Source organism: Gigantopelta aegis, chromosome 10 (assembly GCF_016097555.1).
Source record: "Gigantopelta aegis isolate Gae_Host chromosome 10, Gae_host_genome, whole genome shotgun sequence".
NCBI classification, from domain to species: domain Eukaryota; kingdom Metazoa; phylum Mollusca; class Gastropoda; order Neomphalida; family Peltospiridae; genus Gigantopelta; species Gigantopelta aegis.
In genome coordinates this window covers 39,023,561-39,046,015 of record NC_054708.1, presented here as the reverse complement: position 1 = coordinate 39,046,015, position 22,455 = coordinate 39,023,561, and the positions used below count along the sequence as shown (strand labels likewise).

Here is a 22,455-nt window from a genome sequence, read left to right as displayed (position 1 = left end):
ATGTCCCACTGAATGGAGGCCTTTAGCATTCCATTGGAGAACGCTAAGGCCATTTTTTCCTATGTTATTTTTGTTTGTGGGGGCGTATGGAGACTTGTCTCCCATAATGCTAGCCCGAAGTGATGTTAAGTTTATATTAGTTAATTTAATTATTTGAGTTGAGGTTGGTTTCTCAGGCCATTTCTGAAACTAAAGTTTCAATTATTAGTTTTAACTGGTTGATTTCCTGATTGGCTGCGGTTTTTAGTTTTTCAGCATATGTGCAGCCTGCTGTGACTGTAGTTGCTGGCCTGCTGGCTGCTGTAGGTTTTTTGCTAGTGATATCTGTGTTGGTTTTCTTATGATTATTTAGCTGGCGGAGTGCCTTTTAATAATGGCACTGTGTGTCATGTGCCATATGCCATATGGCGGCTGAGGCAGTTAGGATACTGCATCGCCCTTGTGCATGGAGAGTTGAGTGAGCTTCTCTCATGCTTTTGTCCGCACCTGTGGCAAGTGGGGAGTTCGAAATCGTAAATGTAACATTATCCATTGTTAGCTTCGTAACTATGCTAGCAATTTAAACTATCATTTATTTTTAAGCCATCTTTCTGATAGCCCAAGCTGTGCATGTGGAGATAACTGTGATGATAATTTTCATTATTTTTATGTCTGCCCTCTGTTCATCAGACAAAGATATGATTTATTTGCATCGTTACATAATTACCTTGATATCTTAGACATTGATCTACTACTATCCGGGTCAATAAACCTACCAATTGAAGAAAACAATTTAATTTTTAACACAGTACATAAATATATAGCTGAAAGTAAGAGATTCGAGTTGAACTAACTTATTATTCTGATTTTACTGCCCCATATAAGGTTAGCTCCAACAATAGGATCATTACTATCATATTTTTTCTCGACTATCCCATTTCTATTTTATCTACTCTCTACCTTTTATTACTATATATTAAAAAATATTAATTATGTTAAATATTTTATGCCATTGGACATTGTTATTATGCTTTAGATATATATGATTATGAATATTGTCTGATGTCGATCTTGTTTAGGAGAGCACTTATAGGCTCTGCCAGTTGTGCAATCCTTTTGATTCTTTTTTGATCAATAAAATATCTCAAAACGAAAGTGGAGAGTTCCCTGTGATGACAGCATTTCACCGCACTGTGTCCCCATTGCTGGCAATGTTGACATTTGCTCGTTTTCCTTTCAAACTACAAAGTAAACCGTACTTACATTAAAAACAGTTATTTTGCAATGGCTGCAATAACTGCCATTAATATGTTATCCAATCCAATCCTTGGGCTTTTAATTAGCACTAATGTATGAAGTAAATTAATCACTCTTAGTCTGCCAGAAGTAGAGATACCCATCCTTTTGATTAGACAAGTACAAAGTGATCAGGTAACTCTTCCCATTCTCCTATAGAAATTGTATTGCCCCAATTAGTGGAGCTCTGTCATCCTTTTGTAAGGTGATATCTAAAGACTTGCAGTGTTTGTGAATTGCACAGCTTGATGTGACATAAATTATTTTAGTTCATTTAATCAAAATACATATACAAATGATGTTTTTCAGGTTGGTTTTATAACACAAACTGTTTTAATGTACAGTAGCACAAATGTCCCTCCCCCAAACAAAAAGTGCATGCTTGTGGATAGGTTGTCGCAAGGTAGTTACAAGTTTGTTACAAGGTAGTACAAGCAATGCAAGCTATTTGGAAGCTAACATTTAGCTTGTGTAAGGTAGTCCATAATTCTGCAAGCTTTCCGCATGCATGTTTTGATTTGTGCAAGCATGCACAAGCTTGCTGCATGCATATCTTCAACAGTGCAAGCTTCCTGCAAGCATGTTTTCATTTTTGCAAGCTTGCTACATGCATATTTTCAACACTGCAAGCTTCCTGCATGCATATCTCCAATAGCCGATGATTAATAAATGAATGTGCTCTAGTGGTGTCGTTAAACAAAACAAACTTCTACATATCTTCAATTGTGCAAGTTCCTGCAAGCATGTTTTTATTTTTAACTGTGCAAGTTTCCTGCAAACATTTCTGGGTCATTCTACAGAAACTGTCACTTTTTAAAATACAAATTCAAGATAAAACAATTAAAAGATATAAATATTTATTGTTAACTTTTGGAAACTAGATGAACAAAGAAACATAAAATTATATCTGGCCATGCATAACTGTAATCGGCCTGCACGTGCAGACGTGTTACTCTATATGAACAAGCTCATTATGTCATTGGTATTACCAGACAATTGGGATAGGTCAGCAGTTTGATCCAATTGGTTTATAGTGATCAAGAGCACATGAATGTGTTATTTGGGTGTCCTTAATAACATATATGGAATAACTTTAGAATTAAAAAATACCCAAGGGTGTAATTGTGCATTTCCACACGGATATTCTGTATGCAGAGCCCTCAAAAGTACCCGGTCTCCGGCGGCAAATCGCCGCCTGAAACAGCTTTTGCCGCCGCCTACTTTTCGTTGATGGTAAAAAAAAAAGTGCTTTCTCTTCTTTAATAAAGTCTCCTACAAAAGGGATCCAAACAAGGTGCCAAAGTAGTTGTTTATTTGTCTTGAAACGCGATTAGTTCACATCGAAATTTGATTTTTCAAATGTTTCTCGGGGAGGGCCCCCAGACCCCCCGCTTTGCCCCCTGCTATCATCACTGTTGTAGCCTGCTACTTCTTAAACTATTGAGGGCGCTGTGTATGTGACTTAAATTAAACACTGTGGTAGTTTTAATTATTTAAAAATATGGATTCCTTCAAAATAAATTTCATCAAAGTCATAAAGGTAGAAGATTTGCTTTCCTAAATAAACAATTTAAATTTCGAAAATAAAGTTTCTTGAGAAATGATAGCTAAAATATCCTTGCGTAACACCAATGACAAAGCAAGTAATACCAATGACAATGTGTAACACCAATGACATTCAAGACTGTATCCTGAAAATACTATTATTCTTGAGACTACCACTACACTACTTATCAGCAAAATGATGTAATTAATATTTCCTTAATTTTTTTAATAGTTTTTTCTTCTTCAGCCTACAACTATTAAAGGCCTATCAGAATAATTGTGTGTTTCTGTATTGATAAGATATGGCCGGTTAGTTTAAAAAATATACTAAATTAAGATACAGAATTTTAATTTTGTTTAAATATTAAATTAAAGATTTATTCATTCATTAATTTATGTAGTTATATATTTTGTGTTTTTATTAAGGCTCAAAATCTATTTTACTGTATACTTGTATTCCTAATAACGAGTTAAAAGTTGTAATCCTACTTTTGCTTTTACGCAAGCGCTACAAAACTCTACATTAAAATGTTCCAAATATTTTCAGAAAACGAGGACGCCAGCAAAACATTTATTTTACCCAAAGTGCCATTATGCAGCTATGATGCTGCATAATTCTGTTTAATTTTCAAATCATCTTCAGAAATTTGCAAAGCGAGGAAAATGGCATCTTATTCAAACGCATTGTCATTGGTGTTACTCAGTACCTGGTAACACCAATGACAGGTAACACCAATGACAAATAATTGTATAATTAATTCATGCGCTCTAAAGAAACAGTTGAGAAAACTGAAAAAGTGTATGCTGTAGCAGACATACGATGTCTACAATAAAATGCAAAAAGTTTCTTAAAATTATTAACCATAACATAAATACGATCGTAACACCAATAACGGTGAATAAACCTACTTTTGTATTTTGACAACACGTACATGACATTTAAAGAAAATTATTCACAACTGTTCATATGTCTGATGTTTTTGAGAAATAAGTTCGATGGCCGATATCTACCGGTTGAATGTTTCATCCAGAGAGCATTTGGTTTCTTTTGTTTTCTCATAAGTATATACAGTAACACCAATGACAAGCTTATATTGCCCACCATCTTTTGAATACGGAAAATATATACAAGATTCCTTCTTTAGTGAGTAAGTCAGCCATCAGTACGTATTACATTAAAGGTATTTAGTGTTATGTCTTCTGTTATATATTTTAACAGTGCATGTTATGTATAGTGTTATGCTAGGGACGGGTAACACCAATGACATTTTACACTAATCTCTATCAAAGCTGATTACCAGAGAGAAAAAAAATGCTATGACAGGATGATATCATTAATAAGGTATCGTTAAAGACAACAAATTTAGTTTTCTATATATAAATAAAAAAGAAATTGTACAGAGACATAAAAGTGACACTTTCTGTAGAATGACCCTTTTATGTCATTATCTGAGACTTCCTTTGTCATACGAAATGATTATTTTAACTAATTATTGGAGTAAGAAAAATTAGTAAATTAAATGTAGGGTTTTTTTAAGGAAAAAACCCGGTTATATTTTTAAAAGATGCATATGGATGATGTATGACTGACTTTTGTAAATACATACAGTGAAACACCTCAATACAGGATCCTCTCTAAACTAGAATTCTCTCAAGACCGGACATTTTTCATGGTCCAGTGATTTATGCATCTTTTAATTAATAATTCAGTCCCAGACTCTTTAATTTGTATCTCTAAAAACCGGACAAAAAATCCCAAACAAAAATGCATGCTTGCGGCTAGGTTGTTGCAAGGTAGTTACAAGGTTGTTACAAGGTAGTACAAGCAATGCAAGCTATTTGCAAGCTAACATTTAGCTCGCGTAAGGTAGTCAGTATTTTTGCAAGCTTGCCGCATGCATGTTTTCATTTGTGAAAGCATGCGCAAGCTTGCTGCAAGCATATCTTCAACTGTGCAAGCTTCCCACAAGCATGTTTTCATTTTGCAAGCTTGCTGCATGCATATCTTCAACTGTGCAAGCTTCCCGCAAGCATGTTTTCATTTTTGTAAGCATGCTGCATGTATATCTTCAACTGTGAAAGCATGTCTACACTTGTGGAGAAAAAGCTACGTCCAAATCATTTTCATGGTTATTTTTTTTTAATTCATAACTTCTCATATGATTCATCAAATTCAGTGGGAACAGTGGCTAAACAACCAAACATACATGTTACAGATTTAGATAGTATTTACAGTAATAATTAAAACAAAATTAATATTAATACATACGAATGATAATACAATATGGTTAAAACAGAATCATCTTGTAATAATTGGATTTTCAATTGGCCCCAAAAATAATAACATATGCATGGCCATGAGAGGATGACATGGGCCATGTTTGGTTGAAATTAGCCTGGTGGAATTTGAGAAGATGTTGAAAATGTCTGAGCCAATCAGAGGCCATGGTGGCCATCTTGGATTTTGAATCAGCCACAAAAATAACCATTTGGACTGTTTGATTGAAACCTGCCTGGTGGACCTTGAAAAGAAGCAAAAAAATGTCTGTTAATTTGAGGCCAGGGCAGCTATCTTGATTTTAAATCTGCCCGAAAAATAACAAACTTTGTCAGGGCCATGAGAGGATCATTAGGAATACATATGGTTTAAATTTGCATGGTGGAACTTGAGTAAAAGTTAAAAATTTCTCAGTTATTCAGAGGCCAGGGCGGCCATCTTGGAATGTTTATTGGCCTGAAAAATAACAACACTTGGTCAGGTGTATAAGAGGATCATTTGGACCAAGTTTGGTTGAATCCTGCTTGGTGGAACAGGAGAAAAAAGAAAACAAGAAGAAACAAACAAATGACATTACACCACAGTGTGGATCTCCAGATAGTGGAGGAATATAACATAAAACAAGAAGAAGAAGAAGAATATAGGACCAGGAGCTTTTTAGCATATTAGTTTAGTCAAGACTATCTCACATAAATGGAACATGTCTATCAGACAGGTAAACTAATTTTGTAGCCTAAGTATCTGACAACATGTAGCACCTATTTTTTTTGTTTTAACTGTTCATGTTTTTCACTTTAAAACCATTGTTGTTTTTTTAAAGAATTATACAAGATGCAAGATGGCTGCCACTGATGCAAGCTTGTAGGTAGATCATCGCAAGCTTGCGGGAAGCTTGTTGCAAGCTTGCGTGAAGCTCATCGCAAGCATGCGGGAAGCTCGTCGCAAGCATGCGGGAAGCTCGTCGCAAGCGTGCGGGAAGCTCATCGCAAGCATGCGGGAAGCTCGTAGCAAGTTTGCAGCAAGGTTGTAAAAAGGTTCCAAATACTAGCTTAAACTGAATAAGCTTGCGGGAAGCTCGTTGCAAGCTTGCGGCAAGGTTGTAAAAAGGTTCCAAATACTAGCTCGAAACGCGGTAGTTACTACCTTGCCGCAAGGTTGTTACCAGCTATTTATTAAGCTTGCAATTTTTGTTTGGGAATCAGACCATTATCAATATTGATGGAGTCATTAATTGTTTTGTTTATTGTCACTTCAGCAGGCACATGCTCTGTGTAATCACTGTTACAAATGACTGGGAACGGTTGAAAAATAACAATTAAGGAATTAAAGATCAAGTTACAGCTTTGATATTTTTAACCAAACGTGTTAATAGTTTGCTTCAAGGATCAACAAAACAACAATGAACTTAATCCACGGTCTTCCCATTGTTTGAATTTGATTTTGTTTTAAAACCGTTTATTTAGTAAAATAAAGAATAGGCAAAAGTAATGTTGGCTTTTCAATGTCAAAAATATGTCAGTAGCATTTCATGAGCACCAACACCGTCACCCTCCAATTCGGAAGCCGTCTGGAAGTTGCATATCGGGAAGATCAGGTCTGGCTTCCTGAAGTTTGTGCAGGGGGACATGGCGGACAAGACAACGCTGGTGGTGGAGTGGTTGAAGAGGATTTTAGATCTCTCCCTGATGGAAGTGCCTTCGAACTTCATTCCATCAAGTCCCTGGAGTTTTATGTCATTGGTGTTACTGTATATACTTACGAGAAAACAAAAGAAACTAAATGATCTCTGGATGAAACATTCCACCGGTAAATATCGGACATGAAAGTTATTTGTCAAAAACAGAAGACATATGAACAGTTGTGAATAGTTTTTTTTTAAATGCAGAGGCGGTGCATACGGTACAGACGGTATAGTAACGGCCATGGACATACCACTTTTCAAAGAGATTCGGCATGGCCGTACCACTTTTGTGTGTGTGTGTGTGTGTGTGGGTTATATTTGCTATATCTGTGAAAATGTCCTTACAAGTAATTTGAAAGGCGAGTCTGGCAACTACGAGCCATACCACTATTTTTTTTACACTGTGCCGCCCCTGAAATGTCATGAATGTGTTGTCAAAATATAAAAGTATGTTTGTTCACTGTTTTCTCAACTGTTTCTTTAGAGAGTATGGATTAATTATGCACTTATTTGTCATTGTTGTTTCCTGTCATTGGTGTTACCAAGTACTGAGTAACACCAATGACCATTGGTAACACCAATGACAATGCGTTTTAATAAGATGCCGTTTTCCTCGCTTTGCATATTTTTGAAGATGATTTGAAAATTAAAGGGACTTGTGCAACATCATAGTTGCATAATGGCACTTTGGGTAAAATAAATGTTTTGTTGGAATGTAAAGAGTATATCTTCAACGTCCCTAACTGCGTTATGCTTGGTTCGCGCAATTAACATCCGATTTGTTGTTGTCTGCTTGTCGTTCATTTGTGAAGTTTTTCTTCACAGTTAGTGAAGATTTCCGTTAACAATAAAGTTCAGACAAGTAAGTATCTAAATACAAAACTTTACAAATCCTAAAGCCATTAAGTTTACTATAGTCGGCCATCCCGGGCATTCTTCTACAAAAGTGTTTTTTGTTAATAATTTCAGTTTGGTTTGACGTAAGAAGACAAGTAAAAGTGTTTTGGAAATAAAAGATAAATACTATTTTTGTGTCCAATTTACAAAACAATCAGCTGAGAAATAAATAACATGAAGTAAATTTCATAGTATAAAAAAAAGCGTTCCCTGTGGAACCAACTAAGAGTCATTTATTCCTTAAAATTACCGATATCGGGCCTACTTGATTGATAGAAATTGACTTAAGATGGAAGAAGATGATTAACATTCAGTGCATGTCACATGACCTCATACGTGCCAGATCAAAAAGGCCAAATCATTTAATGTCTATGATGTTTAAGCCCCCCTATTGTTAGAATTTGTTTTCACTTATTATATATTCGATCTGCAAAAGGTATGCTACATTTTTGTGACTCGACTGTAGTGAATAGTAGACAAAATAATGCATTGGTAACAATTGTAAATAATTGTATAAATTCTGTTAATTAAGAATCAATTCATTAGAAAATTGATATTTTACAATCTATTCACTGATATGAACGTAATGCTGTATTGTCATCCATGTTTTAGCGATGGGTTTTGGTAAAACGCGGTCTGGACCAGAACGCTGGACAAACTGATTTTTTCCTTTAAATTTTTTTTTTTAATAAGTCCACTGTGTATAGTTCAGAAATATATATTTTATTATGTAGTTGTTTATATATCGGAAAATTACATTACGTATGTTTTCATTTCCAGTAAAGACTTTAAATTTTATTTTTAAAAATATTGAAAATCCTGAATTAAAATAGCTTTTTAGTTAAAAGGAAAGAATTAACTCTTTTGAATAATGACGCAGTTGTAATGATTTATTTCTTGAGTAGTGACATAATTTGTTTGATTTGCTATATAGTGTATGTAATGAAAACATTAGAATGACATCACATATTTATACGGCGTCCTCGTTTTCTGAAAATATTTGGAACTTTTAACGTAGAGTTTTGCAGCGCTTGTGTAAAAGCAAAAGTAGGATTACAACTTTTTACTCATTGTTGGGAATACAAGCACAAAAATAACTACATAAATTAATGAATGAATAAATCTTTAATTTAATATTTAAACAAAATTAAAATTCTGTGTCTTAATTTAGTGTATTTTTTAAACTGTCTGACCGGCCATATCTTATCAATACAGAAACACACAATTATTCTAATAGGCCTTTAATAGTTGTAGGCTGAAGGAAAACCCCCAGAAAAAAAACATTTAGGTAATATTAATTTCACACTTTTGCTAACAAGAAGTAATCTCAAAAATTTAAATTGTTTATTTAGGAAAGCATACTTTCTACCTTTATGACTTTGATGAAATTTATTTTGAAGGACTCCATAGTTTTAAATAATTAAAACTGCCACAGTGTGTAATTTAAGTCACATACAGAATATCTGTGTGGAAATGCACAATTACATCCTTGGATATTTTTTAATTCTAAAGTTATTCCATAAATAACACATCCATGTGCTTTTGATCACTATAAACCAATTGGATCACACTGCTGAACTATCCCACTTAATTGTCCGGTAACACCAATGACATATGAGCTTGTTCATAGTGTAATGTTCACTGTTTACATTAGGCTATGTCTTTGTCAATAATAACAAGAATTGAGATTGTTGCTTATCTGCTTCAAAACCCTATACCATGAGGATGCAATTAAGCAAAATAATTGAATATAACAGCCTTAGTGGTGTAATGGTTATGCCATTGGACTTGAGGCTGGTAGATACTGGGTTCGTATCCCACCTAAGCCAATGTGAGATTTTTCATGCCAGTACCAGCTCCAACTGAGTGAGTGTGCCGCTAGGCTCAATGGGGAGGTGTAAGGCCCTGTACACAGAGTTTTATCCACTTCACAGGTGCGATCATGGGTGTCTCCCAAGTATATGACACCACATTGGAGGATGATTACCCGGCATGAGCACTGCAGGTTCCATGTACTTTGGGTTCGTGTAATACTGAGATGGCGCGATATGTGTTAATGTACAGTCTCGTGCCAAAGTGAAACAATATCTTATTTATGACTCGCCTGAGTCTGAAATCTGTTCCAGGCCGAGGTGTACTACTGGAGGCAATGGGTATTATTTTTTTCGGTTTATCTCTTTGCCAAGTGTCAAAATAACCAAATTAGACACAGGTACAAAAGTATGTTGTTGTTTATTACAACTTATTGCCATTACTTGTTTACAATAAATACAATTTGTCATCTTTTCTAGTGGTATGGTTGCCATTAATGATATCAAAGATCTTCAGAAAATGCGAAATCGTCAAAAGGGAGTCAGTGCTGCAAGTCTTGCTCTTGGCAAAAAGATTGAAAAAGCTGAACAGATTGAAAATGTAAGTACATACATTATTGTTTTGTTGCTTTCCAGGCTTCATATGGGTAAAGAAAAAACATTAAAGTCCTTTTCCAGGCCTGGAAAGTCCTGGAATTTTTATTCTTGTTGACAATGGAAAATGAAAATCAGTTTAATAATTTTTTTTGAAATTGAAGTACAATTTACTACATACTGTTCTGCTCAAGCTTTTTTTCTTTTTTTTTAACATATAAGAATATGTAGGCATTATTATTTTTTTAAATCTAATTGTACTCATTTATGATGATTGACACAAAACTCCTCTTGTTTTCATGACTATACTGATAACAAACATCTGGAATGATTGAGATGATTTGCCTTCAGCTTAAATCCAAACTAAACTATATGCCAATTGTGGAGTGACGTCATAGACTGTTAGCTTTATTACGCGATTCGAAGTGTGTCTTTCAAAGGCAACAATCAAAGGACCCAGAGAAGAATGCCTCCCTTCTCAAAGTTATAATATACTTTCACTGGGGTTACTGACAAATGAACTGGTCACAATAAGTAATGCTATTATAAAACTGTGTTTTTTATAAGTGAAAATTAATGTTCACTGCTCATCGTAGTCACCATTTAATTTTTTAAGCACAAAGATACTACTGACAGGTGAATTTAAGGATTTTCTGTTATTTCTTTTACATTTATCAGGCTATGAAAAAAAAATCATCTGCAAACTGTGTGAATCGGCGAAACCGTTCTCACATAAGTTTGTGGATGATTTGTTTTGTTCATACCCAGATGAACATCAAAGAAATAACAGTAAATAACAGTGTCATGTACTAAAAATAATGGAAAAAATAACTTAACAAAAATACAAAATTATATATTTAATATTATTACATAATGAAAATATATCTGTATTCTTATTGGTCAAAAACCAGTCACGTAACCTTCTGTAAATAGTGATATTGCCCTGAGACGATCCCACTGGTTCATCAAAAGTGATATTGCTCTGACCAGTGAAAATAAAGATGAGACAAAATTCTATCCAGTTAATGAGTAGGTAACGTAATGCAACGTCAACTGATAATTCTAATGTAAGCAAGCACAAACTTGTAACAAAATACTTTGTTGTCCTTCAACAAAAATATAACATCTTTAGTCATACTGAGTTTAATTGCGCAAATACGACAAAAACAAGGTCAGTAATCATCAAATTGTGTATGGAATATCTCGCAGATTTAGAAACGTACATGATACATCAAAATGCAGTTGGAATCGGCACTCTCAGGATTTTATGTTACAAATAAAAAAATGCGTTTAGAGGTAATCAGTAACTGTTCAGATTTATCACGTTTTGTGTTTTATTTTGCTATTGATATGATTTTGACACTCTTGCTGGTTATAATGTCTACATTATTTGTCTTTGTAATGTCTCAACTGTTTATTTCCGCATTCCTCTGCATGTCATACAATGTCATAGGATTACATGACGTCACTAAATCCCATGTTTTAAAGCATTGCAGGAAAATATAAGCATTGGCATATTTCGATTCTGATAAACAAAGCAGCAATGTATAAGTCTTATGGATGACATTATGTAATAAAACAATCATTGACCACATTTCAGGCAATATCATGCTTTATGGACCGAAGAAATTTTCTTCATGATATTGCCCTCAATGACGGTCAGTAATTGATAACAATAAAATTTACATAAAAAGCCCACAGTCACCAATTACTCCACTCATCCATCAAACCAACCCCATGGATAAAAAATAAAAAATAAACAAACACATTTGAATGTTCAAAGTTCAAAAGTCTGATGTCACATTATTAAAAAGTTCAGAGATAATTTACAATGGGATTTTAAATAAACAGTTCTTTATCGTGGAATCCACATCATCTCAGATTCACACAACACCAGTCTCTGTTCCACACCTCCTGATTCCAATCTCAGGAGTCCAATCTCAGGAGTGCATTCTCCAACTTAATCCGTTATTCATTTAAAAAAATTACGTTACTGCTAAATTAACTTCTATTTAATCTCTTTTAATGAAAACATTGGTTAAAATTGCAAAGAATATTTATAAACCTAATAACCCAAAATGGTAGGATCCTTTCAGAACTAACCTGAATGATTTAGTCAAGAAAACCTTAGCAGTGAATAACTGGCATTAAGCTAAACGTGTAACCTCTGATTTCCGATTTAGTTTCTGACAATCTCTGTTGTTCCGCCAGAATACATTACTTTGACTTATCAGGTTTATAAGGCTTAAATGACATGTTCATTTGATGATGCAGATGCTTGGTCTCGTGGGCTAAAACACTGTATTTGTTTACAATGTACAAGTTCTGTTGGTAGTGGGTTTGAATCCCTTTACCTGAACTCATAAAAAGTTCCAATTGCATTGTTTCACAGTTGTTGATTCTTGACAAATAATCTACACCTTGAACAATAGTGTGATGTCACAGGATATATGGATTAAAGATTAATATACTATACTACTCAAAAGAATTTAAGGGTCAAAAATTTATAACCAAATAAGTTTCAGAGTGTATTAGATTGATGATGTAAACTACACCAAATTTTTTATTTATTGTTCCATATTTACCAAAAAACACACAAATAAACGTCACTGTATACAAGAAAGTCACATGACACGCTGTCAAAGTTGAAGGTTGTCAAACATGGATTTTACACATTCGAACATTCGTTTAATAGTGTGTGAATCCACCCCTGGCGCGAATACACTCGACACATCATTGCCTAATGCTGTTGATCAGACGTCTGAAGAACTCTTGGGGAATGGCCTGCCACTCTGCCATAAGAAGTTGACCCAGATCATGAAGGTTGGCCGGAGGGGCATGGTTATCCCGAACTCTCCTGCCTAATTCGTCCCAGGCGTTCTCTATTGGGGCCAAGTCAGGCGAATATGCTGGCCAATCCATCCTGGCGATACCTTGTTGTCTGAGAAAGTCCATTACCACCCTGGCGCGGTGGGGTCTGGCATTGTCATCCTGCAGAACTGCCCCGCCGCCAATCTGCTGAAGGCCTGGGAGAACCAACGGCCGGATAATCTCATTCAGATAGCGGATTCCATTCAGATTGCCATCCACCACATAGAGGGGGGTCCTGTGGTGGATAGAGATGCCGCCTCACACCATGACGCTGCCACCACCGAACCGGTGACGTTGTCAAACGTTAACGTCAGCAAAGTGCTCCCCAGGACGTCTGTAGACACGAACCCGACCGTCGTTGAACTGGAGACTAAACCTGGACTCATCAGTGAACATCACTCGACCCCACTGAACACGTTGCCATTGCAGATGAAGCATGCACCAGTGACATCTGGCCGTTCTGTGACGTGGTAGGAGTGGTGGTCGAACAGCCTGGCGACGGCAGCGTAGATTATTGGCTCTCAGACGATTGCGTATGGTTTGATTAGACACTCGAGTTCCAGTCGCAGTCCGCAGGTTGTCATGTAATCGGCATGCAGTGGTTGTGCGTTGACGTAGAGCCATATTGGTGATGTAGCAGTCCTCTCTATTTGTAGTGCTTCGGTGTCTTCCCGAACGTGGACGATTTCGAACAGAATTCATTGCTTGGTACCGTTGCCACAGTCGGCCAACAACACTCTGACTGAAACCAAGTCTCAGAGCAACATTTCTTTGCGTATTGCCATCCTGAAGCCAAGCAATAGCCCTTCCTCGATCTTTGATAGTCAGTTGAAGTCGTACCATTGTCGAATTTGGAGTTTGCACCGTACACGAACGCAAGCTCCAATTATATGGAAATTCAGCATTGGGAACATAGAATACACGTGCAAAGCGTGCAAATGAAGCGCTTTGTGAAAAAGCAAGTTATGGGCACTTAGCAGACCTTTCGCTTTCGCCCTAATTTACGTGCAAATGTAAGCATGTTTTCGCCATTAGAACTAGTCAACAGTGTCAATGGCAGTGGATTTTAATTCATTTATGGGTTGCTTAGACCCACTTTCGTCAAAATGGAACAATACCATGCGTGACATTATGGTCTAGCTAATATAATTGACATTCAGAAAATAATGTCGAAAATATCGTCTGACCCTTAAATTCTTTTGAGTAGTATACATATAGTCCAGGGGTGTGATTTACATTGTAGCTCAGTCGGTTGAGTGCATGCTCGCTTGAGAAACAGGCATCACAGGATTGAACCACCTTGGTAGATCCATTTAGCTGATTGTTTTTTTTTCTCGTTCCAACCAGTGCACCACAACTGGTCAAAGGCTTTCCTGTCTGTGAGAAAGTGCACATAAAAGATCCCTTGCTGCATTGGAAAAAATGTAGCAGGTTTCCTCTGATGACTACATGTTAGAATTACCAAATGTTTGACATCCAATAGCTGATGATTAATTAATCACCAATGTGCTCTAGTGGTGTTGTTAAACAAAACAAACTTTTTTACATATAGTCCAGGAGCTGACACCAGGTCAAAAATGTTGTCATAGCACCCCAAGTATTCAGAAGGTTCGATAGTTGGTCTAATTTCAGCATGATCCTAGAAATATTTTAGGACCGGTGTAATAGGTTCAAATTATCCCCCGGTTCAGGTTACCCCCACCCAACAACCAGTAAATTTTCACAAATAGGGTATATTTTTTACATCGAAACGTTGATATATATATTAAGTATTCCTATAAAATATGAAAATTCATATTACACAAACACATATTTTGCATAAAAAGTATGGAAACCTAGATAGAGTGGATATCAGAATTTATGTTTAAGCAAATATTTCGAGAATACAAACCAAAATGTGACATCTTACATTGTACACGATGAGTGATAGGGGGGTCGTTTGAAACTAAGGGGGGTAGCTTGAAACTAGGTTCAAACTACCCCGGGGGTAATCTGAACCTAGGTTCAAACAACCCCCGATAATCTGAAACTAGGTTCAAACAACCCCCGGTAATCTGAACCTAGGTTCAAACAACCCCCGGTAATCTGAAACTAGGTTCAAACAACCCCCGGTAATCTGAAACTATGTTCAAATTACCGGGGAGTAACTTGAATATGGGAGGAATTTGAAACTGGGACACCGGTACTATAGTACTTCCAAATTGTGGTATGACTAATTAGCTACAGCGATTTGAACTGAGAGAGTCTAACCAGGGTGTGTAGAATCAAATTATCAGGCAACAAAGTAAGTACACAGACTTGCAATTTGGTACCCACACTTTTTTTTTGGTGGTGGTTTTGAAGTCTATTACTGGGTCTTATACTCTTAGATGGAATGGGATTCATTTTGAACTACCCATGTTAATTACGGCAATGCACCACCATTTAAATCCAATATATTTGTTTTCTCATCCTACATCATCTAGAGTAAACATATTGATGTCAGTGTCTTTTTAGGGGTTAAGCAATCAATTTATGACAATGTATTGCTAACTGGAATATTGCTTGATCACTAAAATCGAAAATGGCCACCAAAAGAAAGAAGTGGGCAAATCTTGCATTCTCTTTGAGCCCAAGCAATAGTTCTTATTCCAACTATGGGGTTTTAGGGTGTCAGGAATTCAATTCACACATCCACTTGCTAATGCAGACATATTTTTTTCATTTTTCATTGTTTGAATCCAAGATGGTTACCACACTCCCTGTAAAAACTTAAGTTGTTTTCATAAACGGTCAAATGAAACACTTATACTTAAATTTCCATGCCAGTATGGGGATCTCAGCTAGCACAAAGTGTAAGAATGAGTCTTATGAATGTCACACAATAGTGATATATATGTCAGGATATTGTACATTGTCTTTCATGAGGAAGAAAGATAATGTCAAAAGCAAGGCTTCTGCCGCAGGGTAAAATGGGTATATGGTACCATTCCCAAATGTTTTTGCAGATTTTATTATTTTAAGTTAACCTTTTTACAAAATTAATGACTCTTATTATTACTGTATGATTTTCCTAACCCTAACCAGTGTTTTTGCCAGAAATAATTTTTTGGATATGGCGCTATAGAATTGAATGCAACCACAGGCAACATGGGGTATGGGGATCTTCCCACAGAAAGAAAATGGGTTAAGTTTAGGGTTAGTGTTAAGAAAATCATACAGTAATGATCAGAGTAATTAATTTTGTCAAAAGGTTGACTTAAAAAACTAAATCTGCCAAAAAGTATGGGTATGGTGTCATACACGTTTTACCCTCTGGCAGAAACCCTGCTAACCCTAAACCTAACCCATTTTCTTTCTGGGACAGCCCCCCCCCCCCCCCCCCCCCCCCCAAACCCCCTGTCAACTGCGGTTGCATTCAGTATACACATTGTAAATATTCAATTCCATAGCACCATACCCAAAATTTTCTTTCTGGCAGAAACCCTGCTATGACCATGAGACACCTCACCGGTTCGAAACAGGCTTTGGCCATTTTAAACAGCATGGGACATAGTGTTTCATTTGAGGATATTGAGGTAGCAGACACAAGTATAGCATTGGAAGTTTTGGCACAGTTTGAAAACCAAGGCGTTGTTATTCCTATAAACATTGTTCCAAATGTCTTCATTATAATGCTATATCAGTGTGCTCTAGTGGTGTCATTAAACAAAACAAACTTTGGTAATATGGCTGCTGACAATAATGATATCCTTGAAGAAACATTAGGTGGTAAAAACACAACTCACTGAACCAACATAGTGATATATCAAAGGATTGTTTGGTGCAAAGCCAAAGTGAAAGAAAGAAAGAAGTGTTTTTATTTAACGACGCACTCTACACATTTTATTTACGGTTATATGGCGTCAGACATGGTTAAGGACCACACAGATTTTTTTAGAGGAAACCCGCTGTCGCCACATAGGCTACTCTTTTACGACAGGCAGCAAGGGATCTTTTATTTGCGCTTCCCACAGGCAGGATAGCACAAACCATGGCCTTTGTTGAACCAGTTATGGATCACTGGTCGGTGCAAGTGGTTTACACCTACCCATTGAGCCTTGCGGAGCACTCACTCAGGGTTTGGAGTCGGTATCTGGATTAAAAATTCCATGCCTCGACTGGGATCCGAACCCAGTACCTACCAGCCTGTAGACCGATGGCCTGCCACGACGCCACCGAGGCCGGTCAAAGCCAAAGTGAGTCACACATGCAGACCATTCTATAAGACAATGGGTTTTAAAATTGACCAAATATACACACAATATTTTGGAGTATTGTATGCTAGGAAAGAGACCAGCTGCTTTGAAATATTGTAATAGCAGTATAAAGAATGAGTGGTACCAGTGTTGTTTACTCTAGAAGTGTTAATAATTTTATTTTTTATTGTTATGAATGCATATGTTTATGCTTTTATTTTTCAATTAAATTTTTGTTATCATTTACCAAAAAAAAGGTGAACTACATAGGATATACACAGAAGTTTAATATACTTGTGATATAAATTATACTTTACACAACTCTTTACATAGTGTTACTAAAATTGTTTTAATTGATGTTGATTAGCACCCAGTAGCCGCTGTATTTTTGTGCTTAGGTGTTGTTAATCATTCACAGTAACAGTTAATTATTGTGTCTTTATAGGCAGACCCTTTTAAGATGAAGACTGGAGGCTTTGTTGACATGAAACAAATGAAAAAAATGTAAGTGCTATTTGACATTCAGTTTTACCCATTAATAAAAAATATACAGTGAAACTTCGCTATTGCGACTTATTAAAATTGGTCTTAATAGTGAGGTAGTCATAATACTGAATTACCAATACAGGGTTTCACATGACGCATACTTTTCACACTTACATGTATCTACAGGCCATCGGATTTCACGGTAACGATCGTTACCAGTAGCATGTCAGCAAAACCACGGAACTGAAATTTCGTTTCCCATGATTATTATGTCGATTAAAAAAATTAAAATATTTATCTATATGTATACATGTATATATATATATATATATATTATACAAAGAATAATGTTTCTCATATAAAACTACTGGAGATAGTTTTCAACACAATCACGACACCCGATTCGGATTTTAGTGTTCGCCATACTTCTCAGTATTCGAGTAAACACGAATCAGAGTTCGACACCGCACTCAAATCAAACCCAACTAAAAATTATAATATTGACATCATGGCATCTGCTCCAAAGAAGAAAAAGTCTGAATCCGTTTCTTTGAAAACTTTTTAAAAAAGGCCATTTAGTGGCGATTTTGAAGTCGTAGTCGATAACGATCTGATATCTGTTAGATGTAGAGTTTGCAGTGACCATTACAAGTGTGATACTTATGAAATTGCCCAAATACATTTTTTTTAGAGGCCATTCTTTAGTACGATACAAAAAAAGTTGTGATTTTCGACATCCTTCTTCCTATTGTACACGTGCAAATGCATCCACACCCACACGAGTCCATTCCTGTTTCGATGACGTAGGTAATAATAGGTATGAGCCTACATTGTACCTGCGTATGCATATACATTTGTATATAAATAATTGATCCATATGTAAATTGCACATTTGAACCAAAATAACTGGCGCTAATTATTTGTAGTGTCGCTGTTAAATTTAGGGACCTAAAATAGGATTTTAATTCAAATATTATTTGATAAAAATAATTAACCTTTTATTACTGTCACTGAAGTCAACAAATTTATTGCCGATGTCATGCACGCACTTGAGTACTGAAGGTGACAATCGAATAAGCTCCACTATTTCCTGTCTTTTCATTAAGGGCGGAAATGACGTAAACTATTATATTTATGTAGGTGTCAGTCAGAGCAGCATGCGTATGTAATGTGGAGGGAAGGGGCGCGACTGTGTCGAAAATATTAAGTTTGAAAACGTGTCTCTTTCCACGGGTTTGTGCGTTGGATAATCGGTAGCTTGGGCGGACTCAACTCTTTCAGGCCAGAACTGACTGTAATGCAAACAGATAGATGTATCTTGTGTTCAGCACTCGGTGTATCTCGGTGATGGTGCAAACATATTACCCAACCTGCATAGCATTTTGACAATCCATTGCATTATGGTATAAGAAATGGGTTCCCATAACTTGTTTTCATGGAACCGGAGTCTGTTACCACAGAACTGTGCAATGTAGTCCACTTGTAATGCATATAGTTGGTGAAATTGTTGGCCCAAGAATAGAATAAGTATGACTCACGGGTTAAAAAACATTTCAGATCTTTAATGTACATGTCTTGCAAAAGCTGTTGGTTCAAACTATGTTACATCACATGATGTATTCTATTTCTCTGTTTCTAGACAAAACAGTGACAAGTCGTGTCAGAGGTGTGTTAGAAAGAAACTGTCTCACTCTGACCACTTAGTTGCTTCAGGTTCAGACAGTTTAAAAAACCAAGAAATCTGACTGGGTGACTAAGTCTACAAGTTGTCTTATCTTACTAAAGTCAAAACCAAATTGTTAACAACTACGATAAATTGCTCTCCTACCTTTATTTTCCGTTAGATTTTACCCACATTTTGTCCAGACAGAATCTTGCACACAGATTCCACATACTAGATGATAACCATGTCACCTATATCGACTTCGCTGATATCACATAGGGCAAAAAGCATGTAATTTTGTGCGGCTGCCATTTTGACAAGCGTAAGCGACAAACTGCTGGCTAAACTTACTCCTGGAAAAAACACCTGTAAGCGACAAACCGCTGGCTAAACTTACTGCTGGAAAAAAACCTTGTCCCATCTGCACAGGCGCAACAGACTAATCAGTAAACCAGCCCCAAGTTCAGCCAGCAAACGTTTTGCTAACCTTCGCAAAGTATTTGATTGGTTCCCAATGTGATCATTTGGTTTACCGTGAAGTGCATAATTCAGTCTAGCATTTGCCAATAGTACTGCACACGGGTCAATCGTCAGTTTTACTGCGTGTGGCAATAGTAATATAGTATTGAATTTTTTTTAACTGCGCGGAAAGTCGTAATTCCGTTTCCAAATGTAAATTCTGTTTCACAATGGGAATTCCTAGAATTCCGTCCGTTTTCCGCAATCGCGGAAAATCACTGGGTCTAGTGTGCTCATGAATAAATTTAATAAAAAATTTTTTTTTAAAACAAAGGCATTCCACACATTCAGACTGCAACTGTCCCAAAAATAGACGTCGAACGACACCTTGTTTTGCAACCACTGAACATAATTAAATGTGAACTAGCTCACTTTATGACATTCTCTGGTGCAATTTGATTTGTTTAATTACAATAATGAATAAGTGAATGTTTAACGACACCCCAGCACAAAAATACACATCAGCTATTGAGTGTCACAAAAGGTATATAACAGTACTATAAATTGCCTTCAAAATGTCATTATTACAATAAGTATGAATAAGATGGTTTGATGAACACCACTACACATTTGAATGAATCAACTTGACCCTTGTATTGAATGCCTTTATCACAATGAACATGATTGGGATAGTTTGATCCTCACAGAGACCACTGCCGTTTATATACATGTACCAGTTGTCAGGTACTGATTGGGATGTGAAACAGTTAATGGGTTCCCTGATGAGGTTCAATCCTATGATCTGTGCACGTCAGGCGAGCACTCTACCAACTAAAATATACAGTACACAAGGGCATAGGAAGGTGCCAAAAAGTGTGTGTGTGTGTGGGGGGGCACATAAAAGAGTAAAAATACAGGCCTGAAATTAATTTAAATGATAAAATGATGCTGTATCATTGGGGAATTTAAGCTATATGACATTATAACATTTTAATTCAATCAATCAATCAACCATTTGACTCGTGCTCAAGCATTGTAATGCTGCATATAGCACAACTGTGAGCATTATGCGGTGATTTTCAATGCATAAAGCACACGATGAGCTATATGCAGCAGTGTGCGCCGCATAAAGCGCACGTTAGCTATATGCGGCAGACATGTGCCTTGATCCCGCATAAAGTTCACTTTGTTTAATATATATATATTCTGTTTGAATTATAATCATATTTCATTTAATGTTAGTGATGATATTGAAAGAAAGCAAACTGATGACTGAATGTCCGAAACAGGATATATGACTAAAACAAATAGAATGGTTGGACATTCGAGACGTTTTTGTAATTATTGACTGCTGCTGTTGCTGCTGCTGCTGCTGCTGCTGCTGCTGCTCTCTCTCCTCCTCCTCCTCCTGCTACTACTACTGCTGTTACTGGTGCTGCTGCCACTACTACAGCTACTACAGGGTGAAAATTAGCATTCGCCAAGTGGCCCATGGCCACCTTTCCTGGCTAAGGGTGACTAAGAATTTTACAAAGGTAGTCCTTTTGGCGACCATCGATTTTAGGGTTTGGTGAATATGGTACTAGTTAAAAAAGAAACACACTTACACTGAATCGAATGTGACAAAACACACTACAGAACAGGAAGCAGAAGACATAGAACATGTTCTATATTTTGACAGTGCCTAAATAATAAATAAAGATAAAATTCATATAAAAACATATTAATTTGTTAAGTCTTAAACCCATACCATCTCAAATAACATTTTATTGGGGAAAAGTTCAGTGTAAATTAAAACAAAAATTCTATACAAATTACCATCAAACTGCATATACGTTAACTAATTTTTTCTGATACAGTTTTTTAGACATTTGATGGAAAATCCAAGGTAATCTGAATGACAAAACCGTAATACATGATCAAGGCCATATCTCAGTGCAAAGCAGAGTCGAATAGTGGCAAAATAGTGGATGATTCCTTGGATCTCAATCTCGTGCCTCATCTGTAGGAGAACAGCCACCCCACGAAATCATTTACTGGGAATTTCACCCCTCTTGCATCGCCACAAAGTTTATTCCATCCACCTTGCATTGATACAAAAATAGGCCAGTCAATCTATGACTTGACCCACCACAAATTGTAAGATTTTTAAAGTGACGTTTTTTTAAACCTTGGACCCACCTAAGTAACATAGTAAAATTCTACTCAAAAATAATGAGTGGAACACTTTATTTTCAGTTTCTAAATGTATCATTGTGTACCTTTTTGTAGTAGATTTGACCATATTTATAAAACATGCTTAATAACAACCCTTATGGTATTTGGTATTTAAAAAATGGAAACTCATTTGATTTTACATAATTCATGGGTGCTGAATCCAAAAATAAATGTTGCCAACTGATCTTTTGATTTATTTATCTTTAAAAATTCAAGATGGCCAGCAAATATATACAAAAACAAAAACATCTAATATCCAGGATTTTATATGAGGTACATTTATAATATTATAGGCTATCTTTATGTCTTTTGTATTAGATAATTAATATTTGATACATCTGTGATGTTTAAATTAACCAGATTACAATAATTCCAAGATGGCTTGTTCAAGAAGCATTGCATTGCCCTTCAAAAGTTTCAGCCCAAGCCCTTTTCCAATCCCAAACAATCTTGATATTGTG

General features: G+C 36.1%; 1 protein-coding gene across 1 annotated transcript in view; it reads left to right on the top strand.

Annotated features, from left to right (window-relative positions):
* LOC121382698 (telomere length and silencing protein 1 homolog) overlaps nt 1–22,455 on the top strand; it is an 88,606-nt gene that overhangs the window by 10,564 nt on the left and 55,587 nt on the right. The window contains exons 2-3 of the mRNA XM_041512238.1: nt 9,968–10,088; nt 17,615–17,673. Of these exons, the coding sequence (XP_041368172.1) occupies nt 9,968–10,088; nt 17,615–17,673 (180 nt within the window). The remainder of the gene's footprint in view (nt 1–9,967; nt 10,089–17,614; nt 17,674–22,455) is intronic.